The 24,473-nt window shown below is 48.3% G+C and overlaps 1 protein-coding gene across 1 annotated transcript in view; it reads right to left on the bottom strand.

The window, feature by feature from the left end:
* Positions 1 to 1,881: 1,881 nt before the first annotated feature.
* The window catches only part of Ranbp10 (RAN binding protein 10), a 60,072-nt gene continuing 37,480 nt past the window's right edge, over positions 1,882 to 24,473 (bottom strand). The window contains exons 4-14 of the mRNA XM_038312509.1: positions 19,569 to 19,736; positions 13,827 to 13,849; positions 11,816 to 12,000; positions 7,683 to 7,795; positions 6,624 to 6,732; positions 6,377 to 6,525; positions 5,997 to 6,201; positions 4,912 to 5,033; positions 4,324 to 4,469; positions 3,928 to 4,039; positions 1,882 to 3,568 (exon numbers count right to left, since the gene is read on the bottom strand). Of these exons, the coding sequence (XP_038168437.1) occupies positions 3,438 to 3,568; positions 3,928 to 4,039; positions 4,324 to 4,469; positions 4,912 to 5,033; positions 5,997 to 6,201; positions 6,377 to 6,525; positions 6,624 to 6,732; positions 7,683 to 7,795; positions 11,816 to 12,000; positions 13,827 to 13,849; positions 19,569 to 19,736 (1,463 nt within the window). The 3' untranslated portion in view covers positions 1,882 to 3,437. The remainder of the gene's footprint in view (positions 3,569 to 3,927; positions 4,040 to 4,323; positions 4,470 to 4,911; positions 5,034 to 5,996; positions 6,202 to 6,376; positions 6,526 to 6,623; positions 6,733 to 7,682; positions 7,796 to 11,815; positions 12,001 to 13,826; positions 13,850 to 19,568; positions 19,737 to 24,473) is intronic.

The raw sequence follows: 24,473 nt of genomic DNA, 5'->3' as shown, positions 1-24,473 counted from the left end.
GTCTTTCTGCCCCTCTTCCGCTGAGATCCTTGAGCCTGGGGTGAAGGATTTGTGTTGTGGAAGCATATTTTTTGTGGAGGAAAAACACTGCAGCCCTCCCTTCTGAAGTTAAATTTGTCATTTCCCTGGTCTAAGATGAAAGCTATTTTAAGAGAGAACTAGCTAAAGCCCCTGTCCTTTCTGGAGTCTTGCCAAGAGAGGTATGAGTCCACTAACCCCAGTAAGACCAAAGAAGTGAGACACAACTGCTCATGGATGTGTATTTTAATAAAAATAATTCTGTCAAAATACAACAGGAATTTTTTCATCTCAAGTACAATTTAATAGGATGTTTGTGTTAGAATTCTGTCAACCCTCTCCCACCACAAATTTCATGCTAATGCTGAGTATCAACTTGCAAGGACAAAGGCAGAACCAGTGTGCACAATGTGGAGGATGCCTGTTTCAGCTGGAGTTGAGAATTGGGGGGACCTATGTGAAGAGGTGGGCGCTGGGGACAGCCAGAAGCCACCATCTGGCCACAGGTCCAAATGCCTGCGATTGGTGGTGAAGTAGGGCTCTGATGTCCAGCTGCCAAATGACATGCATACCTGAGTTGTGAGCAACCAAAGGAACGTTCAGCCCCAACAGTCCTCTGCCTCATCTTTCTTTGTGCTTAAGGGCTGGGTAGCCAGGCAGTCCTCACTTCCCTAGCTTGTGATATCCTTGTTCTGCCAGCCTAAACCCAGCCACAGACCCACATAGGAAGGGGTGGGGATCTGTCAACTTGGTCCTTGCTCTGCAAGGAGCTACCACCTGGTGCCACAAAGGGAAGGTGAGTAGGGAATGCTGCTCCCCAAGGGCTGGAGAACCCAACACAACCAGGTCCTCCTCCTGCCTACATGGGTCAGGTCCAGCCCCTTATAAGCTGTAGCCAAGAAATTATTTCCCACTCCAGGCTCCTGGAAACAGGCTAGGAGGGTTGGAGGTACATACGGGGCTCCTCTGGCAGCAGGACTGGACGAACAACTGGCTCCAGCAGCTTGATTGTGGCCCTCCCCACAGCTTGTGGGGCAAAGGCTTATGTCCCCAAAGTGAGCTGTCCAACTAGGACAGGGAACCCCTCTGGAGAGGAACCGAGTAAACAACTTGGACTCAGCTGAAACAGTGAGATAAGGCACAGAAGATGGGGAGGTGGCCATGGGTACTGAGTGCGAGCCAGATAGACACACAACCCCAAACAGCACACAGCAGTCCCAAGCCCTCCAAGGCCCTCTCAGCCACTCCACAGCCCAAGTCTAAGCACCCATCCCCACCCTCGTCACACTCCTAAAGGTCCCTGCTGCTCAGGCACTGCTCAAGTCATGCCAGCCTAACCCCTAACAAAGCTCACCTGCCATTTTGTTTAGGTCTAGACAAGACTGTCGAACCCATATGAATAGTTAGTCCTGACTGTGCCACTATTTGCTGTGTGGCTTTGGTCAAGTCACTTAATCTCCTGGGCCTGTTTCTTTAACCGGCAAAGGAGAGCACTGGTGGGATGTTTTCTAAACTCCACTGCTCTGCAAATGCCACTGGATTTCATTTCCAAATGTGAAGACGACCACTGTAACAGCCTGATATTTCCAACCTGAGTTTGGAGCTTGGGTGTTCCAGCCTTCGACAGGATGAAATTTCCTTTACACAGGACAAGACATCCTAACAAGCTGCTAACTAAGGCCCTGTCAGGAACCAAGAAAATGTAGTAGCCCTCAAGCCAAATTTCTGGAAGATTTCAGTCAGGGCCCTGGCCTATGACAGCTGTCTTAATTGAATTTTGCCCAGCTGTGGGCCTGGTGCAGCCTGGCAGGCACAGTGCATCTCAAGCTCTCCCACTGATCTGTGTCCACCAGCAGAACATGAGCTCACCCAGCCCAGATGCAGATGCAGGCAGGGACTGGAAGCCCACTTGTGGCTCTGCCTGCTCTTTGCAGAGGCTGCTGGGCTTTTCACTCACCCTGTGAAGCAGGTAAAGAGACCTGGCCCCTCCAGGTCTCCTCTCCATAGACCCTCCTCTTCCTTGGCAGATAGTCCCCTCCACAGATGGCCCACCCACATCCTGGCAGCATCTCAGCCCTGTGGTGGTGGGGTTTTTTGTTGTTGCTCCACCAGCTGTGAGGATCCATGTGAAACAGCTGGTGGGACATTGTAAGGCCCATGAAGTCTCCTCTTCCTAAGAGTCGCTGGGGCCAAGCTGTAGGGAGCAGCCTCCCATAGCTGTAGGGAAATCTGGACCAGGAAGCCAAAGGTTCCATCCACTCTGGACCAGTGGTCCGAGAACCAGCCTCCACGAGGTACCAACTTCTCCACAGGAAACATCAATCCCATCAGAGCTGGGCAGTGATGCAGACCCAGGCAGGAGGAAAGCAGCCAGCCTGTCGTTAGGGCCTCTGTCCTGGGAACGGAGTCTTCCAGCCTGGCATACAGCAGCTCTTGGGTTGAAGGCAGGTAGTTTCCAGGCATTCAACTGAGAGTAATGAATTATTTGGCCATCTTAACAACAAGGGAAGGCAGGGCACTGAGATGGGAGAGAGGGGCAAGGCAGGCAGTGAGGCAGGGTGGAGTGGTAGACAGCGTGCTGGCTACAGACCCTGTGTTCCCTTGCTTTGCTGTGTGCCCCTGTGCCACCTCACGTCCCTGAATCCCCGAACCTGCACTTCTGTGTTTTGTCTACCTATAAGGGGCCTAGAGACCCACACCTCTTGGGATGCTGCAAAGCAGCTTAGCCTGACCTTGCCCACCAAGCAGCCTCAGCTGAACCTGTGGCTCAACAAAAGGGGAGCCTAAAATAAACAAATCACTTGATTGAAGTGACAAGAGATGATTCTTTTTTAATGAGTTGGACTCAAATAAAAACACATGGTGTCTGGACAGCCTCACCCAAGAGGTGCTGGACCACTAGTGCTATGATAAATACTGTGTCTTTTTTTTAATATATATATATTTATATATATATATAATCTCATTTGTTTGTTTGTTTTTTTACTTATGAAAATAATAAGCTATCATCAACCTGGATAGGCTTCATTACTAAATTAGCAGAAACCAGCTCAGCACAAACTCTCCCGAGATAAACACTGGTGGCTCAGTCAGGAGGAAAAAAAGTTTAAAAAAAAAAAAAAACAACAACAAAAAAACCCAATCTCTCCTCAAAACAAAATCTCCTTTAAAGGAGAAGCCGCTACATGAGTAACCAGCCAATACTGTGTCACAGGCCGCTGCACGTGGAAAGAGAAGGAAAAGGAGGAAAGGACAAGGGAGGGAGAAAGGAGAGCGGGAGGGAGGGAAGACCGGCCAGGTAGGAGGAGTGGGACTCTGCCCATGGCTTCCAGGTCTCTGTACCAGGTGCCTATGGAGGGCAGGGTTGCTCCAGCCCTAGGGCTGAAGGATGGCCAGCCAGAGCCAGCCAGGAAGGTCAGCTAGTGCAAGTAGTCATCAACTCTGGCAAAAGAGCAAGACCCCAGGCCTGCTCGGGCCATGAGCCGTAGACATTCAGATGCCTGGCCCAGGGCGAGCATCAGAGGAGGCTGCTTTGGCAGGTTCTGGGACTCTGTGGAAGAGATTACAAGGGATGATCAATGCTTAGCCAAGGACTTGAGCACAGGTCAAAGTTCCCTAGAGGTCGGGAATATGGACAGAACTCTTGGAACGAAGTTTATTGTCTGAGTGCCCTAACCACCAGGCCATAGCCCTGCATTCATGAGAGGAACCTGAGGACCTTGGCCTTCTCTAGAGCAAGAAAGCCGGCCTGGCCCATGGTCATGAAGTAGCAGCCAACTCAGCTGGGCATAGGGAGTTAGGATCTGGTTCCCCATGAAGGCCTATGCCAACCTTTGTATTTCCAAGAAGAGGGAAGGTGGCCACCCATACACTCATAGGTAAACTTTTGCTTTCATCAGCTGTACTCACCTAAAATGGCGCTGTTGAGAGCAGCACACACAGGCTCCCTCTGGATGGGATCAAGCTGATGGCCAACAGGGCAGTTCCAGGGGTCTGAGTATGCTAGTAGGCTAAAGGCATCCTAAGGGACAGAGCACTCATGAGAGGAATGTAGCGTATCACACATAGTCCCCCCCCACAGCTCCCGAGGACAGAATACTGCATGGGGCCCAGAGAGAGCTCAAAATCCCTGAACTACAGTCAGGCAAAGCTAAACCCTCTTTAGATTTTAGGGTGAGGAACACCCTGAACACCCCACATTCCACTGCAGACATGACTAGAGCCCATTCTGGCCTAGTACTGCTTCCCAGAGCCCCGGCATCAGATGGGGACCTGCTCTGTGTGAGGGCCTGGCTTCTCCTATACCTGCAGCATCTCCGTGTGGGCCAAATTCTTGCCGTATTCTCTGCCCAGCTGCTCGCTCAATGCCTGCAACTCTCGGCCAAACAGGATGATCCTTTCTGTGGCAGCCTGGTTGCCCCCGCAGAGCTGCCGCCGCGGATGCCCATCATCTGCACCCAGAGACCAGCAGAAAACACATTAGAGGGCAAAGGGGGAGGAACACGAGGACCCCATGGAGCTACAGCGTCTGCCAAAGGCAGGTAAAGGCTAAGAGAGCACGCAGGTGGAGCAGCTAAGTTCAGCTGGCATACAGATCAGAGAGGGGGCAAGACTTGGAAACTTCCCCCTTCCCACCCTGCACAACTGTGTAGTGCTAGTGAGGTCCACATTCTCAACCCCCTTTGGCCTTGAAGGGGTCTTGGCGGCAGGCATGGACCTTCTTACACACTGGAAGCCACCTCAAGGATGCTTTCAGGAATGACTAAGAAAGTGATGGCTCGGTCCAGCTTCAGTTTCTCAAGCTGCCAGAGCCTGGCATCATAGCCCCTCTCAGGAGGAAGTGGGTATTACAAGGAGCACAGGGGCTGGGCCACACGAAGGAACAGTACTGACCCATGCTCGACTCATCTGTCTGCAGGTCTTCGTGCTTGTAGGCGCCATTGACAATGCGCGTGGATATGCTTTCCAACGCGCCATTGGGGTAATGTTCTGCCTCCACCTCCATCTCGCTGTCGCTGGAGAGAAGAGCAGACAGAGGAGCTGGGTCTCTATCCAGGCTTTGTTTACCATCGCTGCAGGTAAACCCAGTTTACCCGGCGGACCAAAACGGGCCCTGTCATGGCATCAAACTGAAGGACTGCCAGGACATGGAAGGACAGCCCAAGCTTTCTAGGCTCCAAAGCTTTGCCCCCACTACAATTATCTCCAGGTGCCTGTTATGTGATTCCTATTATTGTCCCAAAGCTTCCCCTGTGACTCTTCTCAGTGGCTCTCTTCTGAGTTGACACACCTCTTCAATATATCCTTCTCTTCCCTACCAACTGACCAACTGACTGATTGGGCATCTCTGTGGCCTTGGCAGGAACCCAAACCAAGGTCAGCTTTTAGGTACATCTAGGACCTATTGAAAGCCATTTGGAACTGCAGCCTACAGCCCAGGTCACCTGGCTGTCCATGAGCCTAATTTCATAAAAATTGCTTAACTGTAAATACTAGAGCCTCCTTTTTTTTTTTTAGTTTTTTGAGACAAGGTTTCTTTGTAGCTTTGGAGCCTGTCCTAGAAGTCACTCTGTAGACAAGGCTGGCCTCAAATTCACAGAGATCTGCCTGTCTCTGCCTCCTGAGTGCTGGGATTAAAGGCATGTGCCACCTCCGCCCAGCTGACCCTACAGGTTCTAACAGGCCCATCCTCCTTGGAAAAGGGATCCCTGTGTAGGCTACCATGTTATCAAGACTGGCAGGGTCAGCACCTCCAGAGAAAACCAGAGCCAAGGAAATTGACAGTTGTATCTTGACTAGGGACAAAAGCTAGAACCAGTGTTTGGCCTGACCGGTCAACAGGTTGCAATCCTGGCAAGACCTACAACATAGGTGAGGGTAAGGGCAGAAGGCAGCATTTCAAAGGAGAGACTACCCAGTGGTAGGTTCAGTGGGCACAGAAGGGAAGCAGAGTGGAGAGAGAGGAGCAAGACAGGCACCTGGTCTCCTGGTTACTGGTACTGCTGTGGGGCTGGGACTTGGTGGAGTCTGTTGAGTTGGACTCGGAGTAATTGATGGAGGACGGGGAAGAGGAGGACGAGGAGGACGAGGATGAGGAAGAGGAGCTGGGTGCGGGGTATTTACTGTGGTTCTGTTTGTTCTTGGTGGATGCAACGCCATTGCTGCAGCTGGGACTGTCTGCTCCTAGAAGCCAGGTGGGTCAGAGAAGGGGGTAAGAAGTGGGGCCCCAGGGATCACCACAGTGGTCCTTTCCCTTCCACCCAATCCAGCAGCCAGTCCTCAGCCCACACAAGGAAAGGTGGGGGCAGCCATTCTTCTCCACACCAGCTCTTCCCAGAGAACTCTGGAGAATGCTGACCTGTGTTGTGCATGTGGGAACTACTAGGGCCGTGTCGGGGGCTGAGGCTGGGGGAGCCAGGGTAGCTGTCCTGGGACTTGGGGCTTCGCGAGCTCAGGCTGCGGACCTCACTGTCGGTGCCATTCACCATCTCCACGAACTGTCGACACCTGCGAAGGGAGCGCAGCGTTGGCGTTCTGGGCTGGCGCAGGCTAGGGTACCTGTTGCCAATGGAGGGCCAGGCTCTGGAACTGTAAACCTGACTTACTTGAGCATGAAGAGCAGGTTGGGGTTGTGCTCCAGTAGCCCAGGGTAGAAGCGCTGGGTTGTTTCAATGGCTTCGCCCACCCGGCCTTCCAGCACCAGCTTCTGGATTTCTGTGGAGAAGAACATGGTGGTGAGTACCCAGAAGTCAGGGGGGCTGGCTCCTGGCATGCTGCTAGCTGGAGAAGCTCACAGAAAAGGCTGCGAGAACCTGGCTGCCCAGGACCAGAGCAGAGGCTGGTTTTGGTCAGCTGTCACAGAGTTCTCAAGAATACGAGGAGAAAACAAGGAGAACTAACAGCCCAGAGGTAGGAGGTGAGTCCGCAGGTCCACTCCTGCAGGGCACAGGAAGTCAGGGAGGAAACTAGTGAGGGGAGCCCTGGCTGTGAGACCATGATCTTGGGTTGGCCTGAGGATGCCTCTTTAGACAGACTGCGCTCTCTTCAGGCCTCACAGGGGTTTGCACTGGCTTGAGCTAAGGTCCACATCTTGACAATGTGCAGATGCTGTAGCACGCTCCCCACTGGGAGAAGAGGTAGTCTACTTCACACCGGCCTCTCTGAGGATGGGACTTCTCTGGCCACCAGCATCCTGCTACTCCCTTCTCACTCTTGCCCCAGGACCTGAGCATCTTGCTGTGGATGACTTTTGGGTCTGAAGCGCTCTCATTTGTTGACTCCAGCTCTAGGACAGGATACCTGTCCATCCACCTGGTTGAGCACAGCTTCTCTAGAGACCCAGACACATACATACACAGAAATGATGTGCTCAGAGAGGCAGGGAGGGGAAACAAGCATGGAGGAACAGGGTTCTGCCATGCCAGGATCAGGCCTACGCCTGACTTTCATAATGTGTTATGTTAGGGAGGCTGCTCCGAGACCTCTGGGGCTGCTGGCTACCCGTGGAGCAGCGAACGAAGGATGGGAGCAGGGACTGGAGCCAGCAAGCTGGTCTCCATGACGGCAAGGACAAGGTTAGACTAGACTCTTGACAGTCTGAGAAGGAATGAGCTACAGATTCAGGGGCAGGTAAGGAGGCACGGGGAGAGAAAAATTAACCTTACTTTGTCTGTTCTTTATGGATGCCTGTTCTTCCTGAATTGTGGTTTCAGTCATTCGGGCAAAAGCCGTGGCTGTGGCACAATACCCATGATGCACCAGATAAGATGAGACCATGCTAAAAAAATAAATAAATAAAAAGAGCTTAAGGTAACACCCGAGAACCACATTTCTCATAGAACACTGAAGTGGGACAGGCCACATGTATCCCTATGAGGTCTCCCCTAAATAGATCTCGGAGGTATGACCCAGAGTGGGTAAAGAAAATGAAACCTGCCCTCAAGTGCTCACACTGTCGACAGGAGAGGGACCAGTCACATCTGTGCTTCCAGGACAGAGGAGTGGCTTCAGTTCTCTGAGACATGCTGCCCTCAGTCTCACAGAAACGCTGGCTTCTGGGAGACTGCAGCAAGTCCAGATCTGGTAAGTTTACCCCAGGGCTGCCTAAAATGGCAACTAGCCAGGCAGTGTGGCAGTGGTCAGAATACAGAGGAAGCCTGCACACCCATATCTGACAGAACAAACTACTAAACTTTAGAAAATGGTGAGGAACGCAGGCGGAACCCCGGGGTTGCCTGCACTGGAGGAAGCACCTTTGTCCCCAGGGAGCCTGCCACATGGGGGCACTGGCTCTAGAGTAGTGTCAGGACCCCTGTCGGGGGCATCTATCAGATACCCTGCACAGCAGATATTTACATTATGATTCATAATTGTAGCAGATTTAAAGTTATGAAGTAGCAACAAAATAATTTTATGATTGGGGGTCACCAAGACACGAGGAACTGTTAGGTCACAGTATTAGGTAGGTTGAGAGCCTCTGCTCTAGAGAAATAGGAGCTTAATTTATAGGTCAAATTAATTCCATGATATACCATGGATCAGGGGGCCCAAGAATTCAGTATCAGGCTGATTTTGCTGGGAAGAGACAGGGACAGCACAACCAACAGGAGCACAATCTTTGTGGAAAAGCATAATGTACACAAAGTTAACCCCATCTCAAGCTGGCTGAGCAGTGCCTTATGTATACATATGTGTACATGTACATGCATGTGTACAAAGATGAGCTCTCATGACCTGTGTGGGTAGGAGATGTCTGTGAAACTTTGGCTGTTTGTCTTCTTATGTTTTAAGGGGTAAATGAAATAAACAAAATGCTTGGCATTTTAACATAAACAGAAGAGCAATGTATTTTGGGAAAAAAAACCCAAAAAACCAAAAAACATGGTTCAGATTATCTCATATGAACATCAGATACCTCTAAAATGTATATTCTTGGGGCCAGAGAGATGGCTCAGTAGTTTAAGAGTACCTGCTGCTTTGCAGAGGACCTGGATTTGGTTCTTAGCACTCATGGAGTGACTCATAACCATTTGTAACTCCAGGTCAAGGATCTGATGTCCTCTTCTGCTCTCCACAAGTACCAGGCACACACACACACAGTGCACATAATATACCTTCAGGCAAAGCACTAATTCATAGAAAATAAAAATAAATCTCTAAAAGAAAATAAAAATAAAATATAGCCTGACTTAAGAATACTGATTAAGCCGGGTGGTGGTGGCACATGCCTTTAATCCTAGCATTTGGGAGGCAGAGGCAAGCAGATCTCTGTGAGTTCAAGGCCAGCCTGGTCTACAACGAGAGTTCCAGGACAGCCAGGGTTGTTACAAAGGGAAACCTTGTCTCACAAAACCAAATATAATAAATTTTTTAAAAAAATACTGCTTAGCCGGTCAGTGGTGGTACATGCTTTTATTTTTTATTTATTTATTTTCTTTTTTTGTTTTTTTTGAGACAGGGTTTCTCTGTGGCTTTGGAGCCTGCCCTGGAACTAGTTCTTATAGACCAGGCTTGCCTAGAACTCACAGAGATCCACCTACCTCTGCCTCCCGAGTGCTGGGATTAAAGACATGCACCACCACTGCTTGGCTCTGGCACATGCTTTTAATCCCAGGACTTGGGAGGCAGAGACAGGTGGGTCTCTGAGTTTGAGGCCAGCCTGGTCTACAGAGTGAGTTCCAGGACAGCCAGGGCTACACAAAGAAACCCTGTCTTGGCAAACAAAAGAATACTGCTTTAGAGGACAATGCAAACACAATTTCAAGCATTTATTTATTATTTTATGTATCTGAGTGTTTCTCTTCATGTATGCATATGTACTATGCGTATGCCTGGTGCCTGCACAATACAGAAGAGCATCGATCCTGTGGAACTGGGGTTACAAACGATTGTAAGCTGTCATGTGGATTCTGGGAACCAAACACGGTCCTCTACAAGAGCGGCAAGTGCTTTTAACCTCTGAGCCCCAGAAACTAACTTTATATAATGTGAATTTCTTTATTATGAAAGGGTTACATATACCAGCAAAAGAAATGGGCTGGGGATTCTGGTCAGCCGTACTGTGGCCTAGCATGTATGAGGACCTGGATTCTACTGCTGTCAAGAGAGAGGAAGGTATGCAAAGGAGGGGAGGGGTGAGGATGGGAGGATGATAATACTTGAGTCTCACCAGGGGAAGCCAGTCAGACATGAAGCTGTGACAAATCTATCTCCAAGATAACCTAGCCACTTCCAATATTTATAAAATAAAGTTTTAACAGAATAAAGAATAACAGAACACAAATTATATCCAGGTCTTGGCAAATGTTGCATAGGACATATACTGGCACCATGGATACATACATATAAAAATCCATGTGCTGAGCCCAACCCAACTCCCTTTCTTCTCCTGCTCAACTAGCAAGTATATTGTGAGGGATGGCATTGCTCTGGCCTTCAAGGAAGCACTTCTCACCTCCTGGGCTGGGAACCAGAGGTGGTTATGCTATTCTTTCAGGGTCTAGCTGCCTGTACCTCAGCTCTCAAGAAAAAGCCGAGTGCCGGGGATGTGGCTCAGTGACAGTGCTTTCCTAGCATATAGAAAGCTCTGGACCACAAGAGAAAGTGAACCAAGGAGACAGGGCGGGGCAGGTGGTGCTGGAGACCACTTGAGACTGGATGAGAACATAGTGTATATCGCATTCCTACCCTGGTCCCCTGGTGCCTTTGCAGAACAATGATCAGGGTTAGCAGAAGCCAAGTCCTTGCCCACGCTTCAGAACTGAGCTCACATCCACCTCCTAACAGGTGGGTGAGTAACGGCCATTGCTTCACCCAGGTATGCAGCTGGCTAGTGAAATAAAGACCCAAACTTGGGCCCCTGTTGGATCTCAGCAACACTAGCTTCCAAGACAATTTAGACACTCATTAGCCAAGGAGCCTGCTAGGCTGATCCTAAGGAAGACTTCCTGATACCACTCTGCCATAGACACAGGGATACTGAGATGGATACTGACCCTGTGAAGTCATCTCAACCAAAGTATGGCAATATGAATTTTTTTAATGGTTTTTCAAGACAAGGTTTTTCTATGTAATCCTGGTTACCCTGGGACTTGCTCTAAAGACCGGGCTAGCCTCAAACTCAGAGATATGCTTGCCTCTGCCTCCCGAGTGTTGGGACTAAAGGCATGTGCCAACATACCTATACTGGGCTGGTGATCTTATACACAGGAGCCTTGTAAGTTGCCTAAGAAGAAGGCTTTTTTTTTTTGGTTTTTTTTGTTTGTTTGTTTGTTTTTTTTTTTTGGTTTTTCGAGACAGGGTTTCCCTGTAGTTTCTAGAGCCTGTCCTGGAACTAGCTCTTGTAGACCAGGCTGGCCTCGAACTCAGAGAATTGTTATTATTTTTAATTATATGTATGTATAATTTTTAATTACATGTATAATTTAAATATATGTGTATGCAGTACATGTGTGGGTTTGCGCTATCTGAGAAAAGCTGAAGATGTCAGATCCCCCGGAGCTGGAGTTACAAGTGGCTGTGAGCCACCTGACACGGGTGCTGGAAACTGAACTCAGGTCTTCTCCAAGAGTCCTGTGTGCTCCTAACCACTGAGTCACTCTCCAGCCCAGGCAAGGGTTAACTAGGAGCAGTTCCACAGCACAAAGAGGGGACCCACTGACAAGAGGGGAGCAGCAGCAGCTGAATCGTCCGCTGGTGTCACCAGAAACACGCCCCGCGGATGGAACTGTTAGCAGCATTTGCAATACTGCATAGATCTCTAGGACCATAAGGCCTAGGGTGGAGGGATAACACTCACTTCTGCAGCACCGCCTGCCACTCGCCAAGCCGGGCACTGATAGGAAAGCCGTGGACAGTGCCCTGGACTTTGGCACGCCACTCCCGCATATAGTCCTCAATGTCGAACAGGAATGGCTGCTGCCCAAAGTTGGCATCCACAATCTCCCCAGGTGTCTGCAGGCCTACGGTGGGGTAGAGGTTGGCCTGAGGAGGAGAATGGATGTCAGTCAGGCCCCTGAGGACAGCAGGGATCAATCACATTCTGCCTACCTCCCTAGCAAAAAAGCTATCCCCAAAAGCTTGAAGAGAGAAGAAAAAGAAAAGCAAGCAAGGCTCAACAAGGAAAAGTCTCCTGTTTTTGCAACAAAGGTCACTATGTCCCCCAGGCCTTTGGCCAAGACACACAGTATCAGACAGGACTGCACACCACCACACACATACAAATAAAAATGTGCTATGGGGTGGCTTATGGCTTCTCCTGGAAAGAGATGCAGGGCCAAGGATGTCCCTGGTCACAAAAAGAGGTACATGAGGGGAGGGGATGACATAGGAAACGAGGACCAGAGATGAGAACAGGCGAATGATTTGGTGAGTTGCTTCTAGAGCTGGTAATGGAGACAGAGGCTGCCCCTCTTCCGGTCAGAGGCTTATTCGGCAGAGGCCTTCTAGCCAGCGATGTAGGAGCTCTCTGCATTCACTACCCGCTCACCACAACCAGCTGTAGTCAGTTCTTGGGCTCCTATTGCCCATGTCCAAAGCTTCGCCCCCTCCTCCCCATGCCACTAGACACCATTTTCCCAGGAACCCCATCCACTCTTTTTTTAAAGGCAGGGTCTCATCCACCCCATTGGCCTCAAATTCACTATGCAGTTGATAACCTTGACTGACCCAGCTGCCTTCACCTCCTAAATGCTAGGATTACAGGTGTGCACAACCACCTCTGGCTCCCTTGAGCCCTCTTCACCTTCCACACTCAGGTGATGGGTCCTTCACAAGTACCTCATACGTTTTTTCTAGGCACATGGGGTTCAGCCCACCGCGACGTCTAAACCTACAGACTTTCTGCTTCCTTTCTTTTTCTCCCATCTTCCACAGCACAGGCCAAGCCCACAGGGACATTTCCCAGCCTTCCCAGCATGTGGCAGCACACGGTCCACACTCACGGCTGTTCATTTCATGTCATGTCTCCACACCTAGACGCTTCCGCAGTCAGAGTCAGAATTCTTCTGAGTCTGCCTCCCTTGCCTAGGCAACTGCCCTGCCCCTTTCTGGGGCCTCCAGGTAGGTAGGAGGGAAGGATTCTGATACATAACAGGAAGTTGAACATGACTATGGCACTGCAGTTTTACAAATGCACTTCCTGGGGCAAAGTGGAACTCCCAGGGTAATAAAGTCAAGAAACTTCTTTTCAGAACCAGGGCACAGAGACCCATGCAGGCTCCCAACATTCGGGGTAAAGGTTGCATGTGACGGTGCCCTTACAACTCAGTCAAGTAATAGGGTAGAGGAGGGAAAGGACCAAACTCAGCTGGCAGGAAACATTCTTTCTAAGAGAAAAGCCTACACAACTCATCCAGGCTTAGGGGAACCCCGAAATGGTAGCATGCTAGGTTTCCAGGGGTGCTGACTTTCCTCAGGGATCTCTAATGGCCTGGACAAGGACCCGATTCCTAGCTCAGGAGCAATTCCTATATGCCACTCCCAGCCCTGGGGCTGAAGTCACAGATCAGCCTGTGCCATGGAGTTACCCTGATTCCACCACCATTCCATTACCCCCACCCACAACAACTGCCTTAGAGAATGCCACAAATTTCTGTCACCTGCTAAGAGACGTGGAGGAACACCAGGCCTTGCTGAAGAGAGAGGACAGCCAGCAGGTAACCCCACTGGCGCCCTCAGGCTGGCAGCACATCACACATCCCTGCTTGGGGAAAGGGCCAGACTCCACACCTTGGACTTGCCGGTATCCCCACCCATTCCAGGCAGCCCTCAGAAGTCCAGAGAAGGAAAACCCACTTAGCAGTACTTACCGGGAGATCTGTGAAGGCTATACCTGTGGGGAGGAAAGGACAGTGATCAGGTCATTAGACAGCGAAGGCCCCTTGGTCTCTACCCTGTGAACTCAAGGTGCAGATGGTGGCCAAGCATAAACTAGGGCCTGGTAGTTTTAGGCCTGGGCCTTCCTCTTGCTGGATAATCTAACCAGAAGGAAAACCAGAACATCAGGTACTTAATTGCCTATAGTTTTTCCACTTTTGCAAGAACATCTGCTAGAAAAACTAAACCCAAGTGATCTATCACCTAAGGCTGTTCAAGCCTCCTGATCTAAATGTCTTCCCAGAAACCTCCTGTGTGCTCCCGCCCCTTATCATCTACTAACTGCTCCACTCCTCACGCCAACCCCTCGGAGCAGGCATTCTGCTCATTCTCCCATTTACAGACAAGAAAAAGCAGATTCAGAGGCAGAGGTTAGAGGTGTTGCCTTTAGCCACCGAGGTGTTGGCAGTGGCGGATCTGCACACATTCCTGGTCTAACAGTCCAAGAGATAGAGCAGTGCAGGCAGGGAGGGTGGCGCTGCTCATCTTTAGACAGTACTTGTTCCAAGTCCTCAGAAGTTCCTTGTTATCTAGCACTGGCTGAAAATGGCCTGTGCATCCGGACCCTCCTGTCAGGAGTGAAGTCTCTAGAGACTTCAGATTTGAGCTGCAGTAAGAGTGGAGGTCATGCAACCCCAAACATACGAGGAGACCTGTGCAGTATCCTTGGAGAGGAGCATCAGCATGTGAAGAGCCAAGCAAGCCTCTTCCGAGGCCTCACAGACCTCTTAGGTAAAGTCTTTTGTCATCTGGAAACTGCTCCGCTTTTGGCATTAGGGTTTTCAAGTCACTGACGCCCTGAAGGTCCCAAAGGACTCTCTGAACTCTCATCCAGAAGGAACAGAAACTTGGCAAACAGCACAGTGAAGTCTGACAACAGCCTCAGGAAGTGTGCAATATTTCTCACGCTAGTACACAGACAAACACAAGGTAAAGAGAGATGACACACTCTTTGCACAGCTACTTTGCCCTTCTGTGAGTGAAAGTCAAAATCCTTATTATGCTCCACTGGCCTGAGGTCACGTGTGAGCCTCACATACGGGGTCAGAGTCACAGCACCAGAAGCCCCTCATTAAGGAACCTTTGGAGATCTTGAAGTATCCAAGATGCTACTCACTCCCAGGCTTGGGAAGATGCTCACAGGACCTTCAAAGAAGGGGACTCCAGCTTCATCAGTTTTACTGCCATGTGACCTTTGGCAAGTTACCCAAAGTACTCTAGCCCATATGAAGAAAGGGTAACACTAACTCTTTACCTTAAGGGGGAAAAGAAATGAGACAGACTATGAAAGTTGCTTCATTCACCATGAGGTCTAGGTCCAAGTTGGCTACACAGTAAGAAAACTGCCACAGTCTGGACAGAGGCTGGCACACTCAGACCTGCCCAACTCTGCCTCACAATGGCACCAGGAGAGACAAGTCCTTGAAGGCTGTCAGGACAACAAGGGAAAAACTATTCTCTACTGTACTGTGGAAGGCAAGACTGCTCCCTGATGAGGCCCTGTGAGCCTCACTAAGGCTACTGCGATAGTAAGATTTGTAGACACACAGAAAGAAAGGCCAGGCAAACAGGACAGCCAGACTTGCTGATAAGAAGAGCCCTGGGTAAACAGGTTTGGTTCTGAAGACCCTGAAGCTGAGAACAAAAGACCACGTGAGACAGTACAGAACCACAAGAAAAAAATCTACAGGGGCTGGAGAGATGGCTCAGCGGTTAAGAGCATTGCCTGCTCTTCCAAAGGTCCTGAGTTCAATTCCCAGCAACCACATGGTGGCTCACAACCATCTGTAATGAGATCTGGTGCCCTCTTCTGGCCTGCAGGCGTACACGCAGACAGAATGTTGTATACATAATAAATAAATAAATAAATATTAAAAAAAAAAGAGAGAAAAATCTACAAGCACACAGACCACTTATGGACCAGACATCAGTCCTCTATCTCCACTTATATGTTGAGGAGCCAGGCCCAGTAACAGGACTGGAGAAACAGCTACAAGCCAGCTCGCCCTCTAAGTGCTCCTGAATTCAGCAAGAAAGATGGTGATGATGAATAATCACAGAGACACTGGACGATGGCACAGGAGGCTTGAGTGCTATGACAAAGAGAAGAGGCAGAGAGGCCAGGGGTAAGATATGTAATTCTAACCCCCTAAAGTGGAGGGATTAGAGCCTGAAACATGTTAGTAATAAGAAGACGGCACAGGACATGGGAAGATAGCCCTCAAACCTCATGAAATTTTATGATCCAGAAAACGCAAAAGACAGGACCTATTCATTTTCAATTATATATTTCAAAATATATCCGTGGACCAGATAGTGAAACATGAGCTTCAAGCTAATATACCTGATCCCCCCCCCGCCAGTATTAGGGACAGAAGTCAGGGCCTTGACTAGGCCAATCAACCATGAACCTCTACTTTTCATTTTCAGCTCTCTTTTCATTTTTAACTAAGAAACAGATTCTTGTTAAGATGCCCTGCTGGCCCTGAGCTTTCAAAGTCCCTGCCTCAAGAAGCTGGGATTACAGCCTGTGCCACCAGACGAAGCTTAACTGATTCTTTGAAGTTTCTGTATTTGTTTTGCCTCATTTTATGGTACTAAGGATTGAACTTAAGATCTTAAAGAAGCTAGACAAGTGTTCTACCACTGACCTAGATCTCTAAACCACACAACTGGTTTTTAATGGTTGCTGTCTATGTGGGAAGCTTAACTACAAAGGAACTCAAATCTTGGCCTTTTCCTCTTCTAGTATGTTAATGAGTATCTTTATTAAATGATACTTATTTGTCATACTTTCAGTTAACAGACGTTTGAAATTAATACCAAATATTAAGAAATAAACAAGACCACAGAAGATTTTTTTAAAGGATAAAAAAATTAGGCAATGTACTACCATATCAAGTTTAATTAAACATGTGTAATAAATAGGTCTTTGCACAGGGTCCATAAAAAGCATTCACTAGGCAGATAAACAATGGCCTAAGGTGACCTGGCTGGCAAAGAGTTCCACACCCTGTGGTCCTAACACACATCTATAGTGCCTAAAGGTGGTGTGGGGCAATTCTGTATTCTGTCAATTATGTTTTATATAAATGTTGATTGGCCAGTAGCCAGGCAGGACAACCAGACAGGAAGTAGAGGTGTGGCAATGAGAACAGGAGTATTCTGGGAAGAAGGAAGCTCCTTCCACAGTCCTGTCCAGACACCAAATGTGACCTACCCCACTGAAAAAGGTACTGAGCCATGTGGGTAACATAGATAAGAATAATGGGCTATATAAGTTATAAGTGTTAATAAGAAGCCTGAGCTAATGGGCCAATCAGTTTATAACTTATGGAGACCTCTGTGTGATTTTCTTTGGGGCTAAACAGCTGTGGGACTTAGTGGGAGGGCAGAAACCCCCAACAAGCAGGCCCTCATGTTAAACAAAGGAGGCACTAAACATACAGGTACTATAGTTTCTCCAAATCTTATTTTCCACAAGAACACCATGCTTTAAGCAAGATGTGGACAAGCTAGAGAGATGTGAAAGGCAAATACATGAAGGGGTAGGACTGAGCCTGGCTGCAGACAGGCAGGTGAGAGGATATGCAATGAGGGCATCTAAGAGCCCTTGGGATTCTGGCTGCATATGAACCCAAAGTGACTAAATAGCTGGAGTCAGAAAGCAGAGTAAGGAGCAAAGAACCTTCTCGAGATCTTGCCAGTGGGACACCAGATTGCAGCTAGGTGATGGTCAGTCTCAGGAGAGTTTCTCCAGATGTGAACCGGGGGAAGCTCTACCTCTGAGACATGTTCTCAATCACCCATCTTCCTGTCCTTTCTTGTGTGCTCTAGGCTGTGGTGTGCAAAGAATGGCTGAAGAATGTTGGCTCTTAGTTGCTCATCCCCAGTCAATAGCAAACCTTAGGTCTTTTGATTCTCACTGGCTGATCTTCTAGAAAAACCACACATGTGAAATATTCCTTGACACTGTGTAAATATATGTCACTATGATTGGTTTAATAAAGAAGCTGACTGGCCAATAGCTGAACAGGACAAAGTTAGGTACGAGAGCCAAACTGAGAATGCTGGGAGGAAGAAGGGCAGAGTCTGGAGTCACCAGCAGACACAGAGAGAAGCAAGGTGGACATGCCATACTGAAAAAAGGTACCAAGTCATATGGGAAACCATAGATAAGAAATATGGGTTAATTTAAAATGTAAGAGGTTAGTTAGTAATAAGCGTGAGTTATTGACCAAGCATTTATGATTAGGACTCTGAATGGTTATTAGAGAGCAGCTGCTGGCACAAGAAAACCCCGCATACACATTCAGGTTGTAGGAGCAGCAGCAAGATATTTACTGCCCCAAAAGTCAGCAAAAGCAGGACTTCAGTTTCCAGTCCTGAAAAGCTTGGTGGCCTGGTTAGTAAGGTGAAGCTGGTTCTCTTCTTGGGAGAAGCAGGGTATGGTCAGAGCAGAGACCCTTGCAAGGCAGGCAAGCCCAGCTGTTAGGGACCATTTACTAGTCAGTATAGTCCAAGTCCCTTTCTCTGAATTTTTTCACATGTTTTAAATTTTAATTAGTTCACTTTTCTTTGTTTATGTATATATTCATGTGAATGGGGCACACATACGCCATGGCACATGTGTGGAAGTCATAACCTTGGGTAGTTACATAATGCAGGCTGGCCTTTAACTCATAGAAACCATCTTGCCTCAGCTCCTGAATGCTGGGATTTCAGGTGGATGCCACATCTAGCATGTTCTTTCTCTTTCCTCCTCGAAATCCATTTTGTTTGTATGGTGCTCTTATAGTCTAGACTGGCCTCAAACCCTTTATATAGCTGAGGATGGCCTTGAACTTCTGTTCTTCCTGCCTCCCTCCCTCTAGTGCTGTAATTACAGGCATTCAGCACCATGTCCAGCTCAAGTTCTAACGCTGTTTCTATACATGTAGAGAACAGCTCCTTTCCAGGAACCCAGCAGACCCGCAACTTCCCACCGCTAAAGTCCTTCACTCCACCTGCCTAACATCCCATTAGTCTGGCTCCTTCCTCACCTTTCCCTTCTCCAAGTGCATCCACCACCCCAGTGTCCTGCTGGACCTCCAGACCCACTCCTCATACCGTCTCTAGCGTTGACCTCCAGTGCTTGTCTTTTCTCCTGGCCCCTTTCCAGTCCAGCCCTCCATTTCTCTCTGGATTTTTATTTGTAACTCTGTCAATACTGCCAGAGTTCTGTCCCTATTTGACTCCTTCCTGTTTACCTTCTGTCTGACAGCCCTCACTGTTACTTTCAGTACCCCACTATCAGAAGAGCTGGCCAAAGTCTGGGCCAGGTTACAGGCATGCAAACCCTAATCTACACCATAACCACTGATAACTACACTTAGGGTTCTGAAACTTTTTCTCCATCAAGTACAACCGACAAGACAGGCCAGGATTATGACTAGAATGTGCTGCTCTCAGCAACCATCCTGGGCTCATCCAATAAATGCTACTGAAGGGACAGGTTAACAACGGGCATGCCTGTTGCCTTTCATTCACCTGAAAGGGCTCCAATGGCTGGAAGTGACTGCAGTTCCCCAGAGCTGCGCAGAGGCTCCATGATACTACTTTGACTTCAAGGCCTGCTTCTCATCAATCAAAGTGGCTCCACAGGCCAGACCCTCCAAGGTCTCCTATGCACCTACCAAGGCTGTGGCCATTCTTGGTGTAGAAGCAGGTGCCATTGATGAGGTTGACACAACAGCCGATGACATCCCCTGTGGTGAATGTGGGACCATAGGGTTGGCCCGTCCCCGAGGAGCAGAAGGAATGTCCATCATCGCCATGGTAACCATAGGAATGTTTGTCCCAACCTGTGGGGAAGAGAGCAGCAATAGCTTAGAATTTGTCCTTGATAGAAAGCTCTGAAGGTCTCAATTATATGGCCAGGCCCCTTGTCCATCTTAGCCAGCACTCAGGGGTATGGTCTTCCACAGAGCTCCCTATGGACATGGTCTTGCTGAACTGCACATACTATGACAGAGTCCATCAGATCATTACTTCTGAGGAGCTGAGGCAAGAACCAAAACCTGGAAGGGACTCACCAGAAGACAAATGCAAAACGAGAAGCCTCACCGAGCAGTGGTGGCGCACATCTTTAATCCCAGCACTCAGGAGGCAGAGGCAGGCAGATCTCTGAGTTTGAGGCCAGCCTGGTCTACAAGAGCTAGTTCTAGGACAGGCTACAAAGCTACAGAGAAACCCTGTCTCCAAAACAAAACAAAAAAGAAAGAAAACAAAGGGGGTGGGGAAAATCTCAGTCTCGTGAAGGAGCAGGCTAGAATTTAGGAAGTCTATACTGGTGTGTTGTTTTGTTTTTCAGGCAGGATCTCATCAAGTCCACAATTGCCTCAGACTCACTATGTAGCTAAAGCTAGTCTTGAACTTCTGATCCTCCTACCTCCATGTTCCAAGTGCTAGGATTCCTGAAGAGTAGCAGCATGCCCAGCTGTTCAAAATATATATGTGTGTTTTGATGGAGCGGTGGTGGCACACACCTTTAATCCCAGCATTTGGGAGGCAGAGACAAGCAAATCTCTGTGAATTCAAGGCCAGCCTGGTCTACAGAGTTCCAGGACAGGTTCTGGAGAAACCCTGCCTTGAAAAATAAAAACAAACAAGCAAAAAAGTCTGTGTGTTTTAACTGGGGAGTAATGGGGAGTAATTTAATCTTTTCTTTTTGGTGGTACTAGGGATTGGGGATTGAACTAAGAATCTTGGGAATGCTAGGCAGGCACTTCAACATTTGGCTCTACTAATTCTTTTTTTACATTTTATTTTTATGTATTTATTTAGCCTTTTTTTTTTTTTTTTTTGATACAGGGTTTCTCTGTGTAGCCCTGGCTGTTGGTTTCAAACTCACGGAGATCCACCTGTCTCTGCCTCCAGAGTATTTTTTTGTTTGTTTGCTTACATTTCTTTGAGACATGGTTTCTCTGTGTATCTCTGGCTGTCCTGGAACTCACTCTGTAGACCAGGCTGGCCTCAAAACTCATAGAGATCCACCTGCCTCTGCCTCCCTGATTAAAGGCGTGTGCATCCACCACCCAGTTAACTTACATTTTAAGACAGGGCCTAAATTGCCTACGTTGGCCTTAAGTTTAAGATTCCACTGTTTCAACCTCACCTGACAAGATCCTTCTGTTTGAGTAAGGGAGATTAAATCCAAGGCCTCAGCTGTGCTAAGCATGCTATAATACTGAATACTGACTATTATACTGGCTCCTCAGCTGTGCTAAGCATACTATAATGCTGACTATACTACTGGCTCCTCTTCCATTTTAGGAGTACAATTCAAATTAGCTTTAACAAATGTATTGTGTTACCAACAAGACAGCAGATTGTTGCCAAGTGTAATAGTGCATGCCTTTAATCCCAGTACTTCAGAGGCAGAAAGGCAGGTGGATCTCTGAATTCTGGGTCTGCCTGATCTATTCTAAAGAGTTCTAGGCCAGGGACTGGAGAGATGATGACTCAGAGCTTAAGAGACATCTTAAGCTGCTCTTCCAAAGGTCCTGAGTTCAATTCCCAGCAACCATATGGTGGCTCACAACCATCTGTACTGAGATCTGGTGCCCTCTTCTGGCCTGCAGACATATACACAGGCAGCACACTCTATGCATAATAAATTAAGTTAAAAAAAAAAAAGAGTTCCAGGGCTGGCTACAGAGTGAAACACTGTCTCAAATTACAATAAAAATTGGGGGGCTGGAGAGATGGCTCAGTGGCTGAGAGAACTTGCTGCTCTTGTAGAGGACCCAGCACCCACAAAGCAGTTCAGGGAATCTGATTCTCTATTCTGGTACTGTATACACACGATACACATACACATGTAGGAAAACAATCATGTGCATAAAATTGAAAATAATTAAGTTTTGTTTGGTTTTTGTTTTCTGAGACAGGGTTTCTCTGTGTATCTCTGGCTGTCCTGGAACTCTGTAGAGCAGGCTGGCTTTGAACTCACAGAGATTCACCTGCTTCTGCCTCCCAGGATGCTGGAATTAAAAGCGTGTGCCACCACTGCCTGGCTATAAATAAGTTTCTCTGTGGCTTTGGAGCCTGTCCTGGAACTAACTCTGTAGACCAGGCTGATCTCGAACTCACAGAGATCCGCCTGCCTCTGCCTCCCAAGTATTGGGATTAATGGCATGCGCCACCATCGCCTGGCTAAATAAGATATTTTTAAACCCCAGAATGGTATGTATTTCCTCAGGAACAGCAGCTACAATGGTAGGGTGGCAGAGTGGTTCAGAGATAGCACGGACCTTTCCCGTCCGCCACAGAATAATTAACAAAAGCCTACTCCTGGAAGTTTGCAAAGGGTGATGGAATGTGGAAGGAGCAGAGAAGACAGACAACATGTAATAAAACAAGCAAACAAGAAATACCTGAGCCGGGCGGTGGTGGCGCATGCCTTTAATCCCAGCACTCGGGAGGCAGAGGCAGGCGGATCTCTGTGAGTTCGAGACCAGCCTGGTCTACAAGAGCTAGTTCCAGGACAGGCTCCAAAGCTACAGAGAAACCCTGTCTCGAAAAACCAAAAAAAAAAAAAAAAAGAAAAAAAAAAAAAGAAATACCTGGTAGAGACTAGAGAGATGGCTCAGTGATTTAAGAGCACTGGCTACTTACTCTTCCAGAGGACCTGGGTTCAACTTCCAGCACCCACATGGCAGCTGACAATCATCTCTAGCTCCAGTTCCAGGGGATCCAAAGTCCTTCTCCCAGCACCGCATGCACAGACACCATATATTCTCACAAACATTCACACACACTGAGCAGAGTTCTACTTGCCAAGAAGACCAGAGGGAAAGACATTTTGGGTCTTTGAAGGGAATATGATCAGTTCATCTGAGCAAAACAAATTCCCATAGGTAGTTAGGAAGATGGCAGCTCTCAAAATCCCTTGCAGCCATTGTTCTAACCTCATAAGAAAAATCAGTTTAGAAGCCTAAAGCAAGGAATAGAGACAAAAGATACAAAGAGCCCCATGGAACATCTGGGTACCTGAGACTGGGCACCTGTTTGCCCTGCCAGGGGTCAGTGGGCCAAGCTGGTCAGAGAAAGGTTCTCTTCCTTAATGCAGTTAAGTTCTCTGACAAAAGCAGCCCTATTTAAGCATCCTTTGTCCACAGAATCTAACATCTGGTTTATGTAGGAGCTTAGTGGTAGAGTCTGTCTAGCACACGTGAGGCGCCACATACAAAGACTAACAGTGAGGGTCTCTGCACTTTGGGAAGAGACCTACAGCCAGGTGGCAAACGCGACTCTGCCCCAACAAACAGCTTCATTCCTCTGGTTCTCCATTCCTCATCTATGAAACAAGGCAGAGAGTCATCTATGGTGCTAACTAAGTCCCCTTCCTACTTAGGGGACTAGTAGTCATGCCTAAGTAAGCCCCCTCCTACCCAGCACCCTCTCCTGAAGACTACTACACTTTTTCCCACTCGTGCCTAAAGCCAACAGCATGCACACTCGTCCTTCTCTAGATGAGCCTGGTATAAAGTTGGGTATGTGTCTAGTAATGCGATTTGCCATTCCCGCTACAAGACCACAGACATGAAGGTCAGTGATAGACTGCTTGCCTAGCATGCTTAAAACCCTTCTGGGTTTGATGTTCAGCAACATAAAACAAGGACTAAAGACAGCTGTTTCAAAGAACAGCAGGACACAAAGGTCATAAGAGTTCAGGCTCTGCAGGGAATCACATCCAGTTAGCTCGGATTCAGAAAGATGGGCTGCGGCTGTGTAAATGGAGACAACACTCTAACAGATGGCCACCCAACTCACCATCCCTCCTTCTCCAAGGAAATAGGTATTGCTACTCTCAAGGGAACTGATTTCATGGGCACCCCAACAGGAAAGTCAATGTCAGGGTGCCCTGCCACACATCAGGTATTTACCAGAGGCCAATAACACAAAGGAAGGGCAAGCTATATTCAGTCCAGAAGGCTCCATGTGTACAGTTTAGGAACCCCAGTACCACCCACTTCCCCTGACTCATCATCAAACTGGGAAGACCTAACACGTAAATACAGGGTGGCTGAGGAAGTGGTTCATTGTTTAGGCATCCCCAGACACCATGCATGGGACATCCCAGAGGTGAGTGACTCTCCATGGGAGTGACAGGACTCCAGCATGACTGTTCTGGGAGCCCACCCCTGCCACTCCCATCCACCAGGACACATCAAGAGCTTCAGTCTCAGAGTATCAGGGAGGGGAAGACTACTGCCAAACCACATCATCAGTGCATTAGGTCAAAACTCTGGAAGGTGGCCTAGGCTGTGGCTACCCACTAGGGCCCAGCCCAATGCTGTCCATATAAAGAGTCCAGCTATGCCTTCAAACCAGTTATTTTCCCACATCTCACTCAACAGTGGAGTTTGGGGTCAGAGGACTTGATTTTATTTCAGTTGGGGTCTATGTTGCCCAAACTCACTGGTTCAAATATCTTACAGACTCAGCATTTCAGTCTGAATCCCAACTCTTGCACTCAACTCCTGAGTTCACTCGGCTGCATTTCTTTCAGGTATAGCATGATTCAGTGAGACTGA

The sequence above is a fragment of the Arvicola amphibius genome, chromosome 15 (assembly GCF_903992535.2).
Source record: "Arvicola amphibius chromosome 15, mArvAmp1.2, whole genome shotgun sequence".
Classification (NCBI taxonomy): domain Eukaryota; kingdom Metazoa; phylum Chordata; class Mammalia; order Rodentia; family Cricetidae; genus Arvicola; species Arvicola amphibius.
The sequence above is the reverse complement of the archived record's forward strand: the minus strand, read 5'-3'. Positions and strand labels throughout refer to the sequence as shown.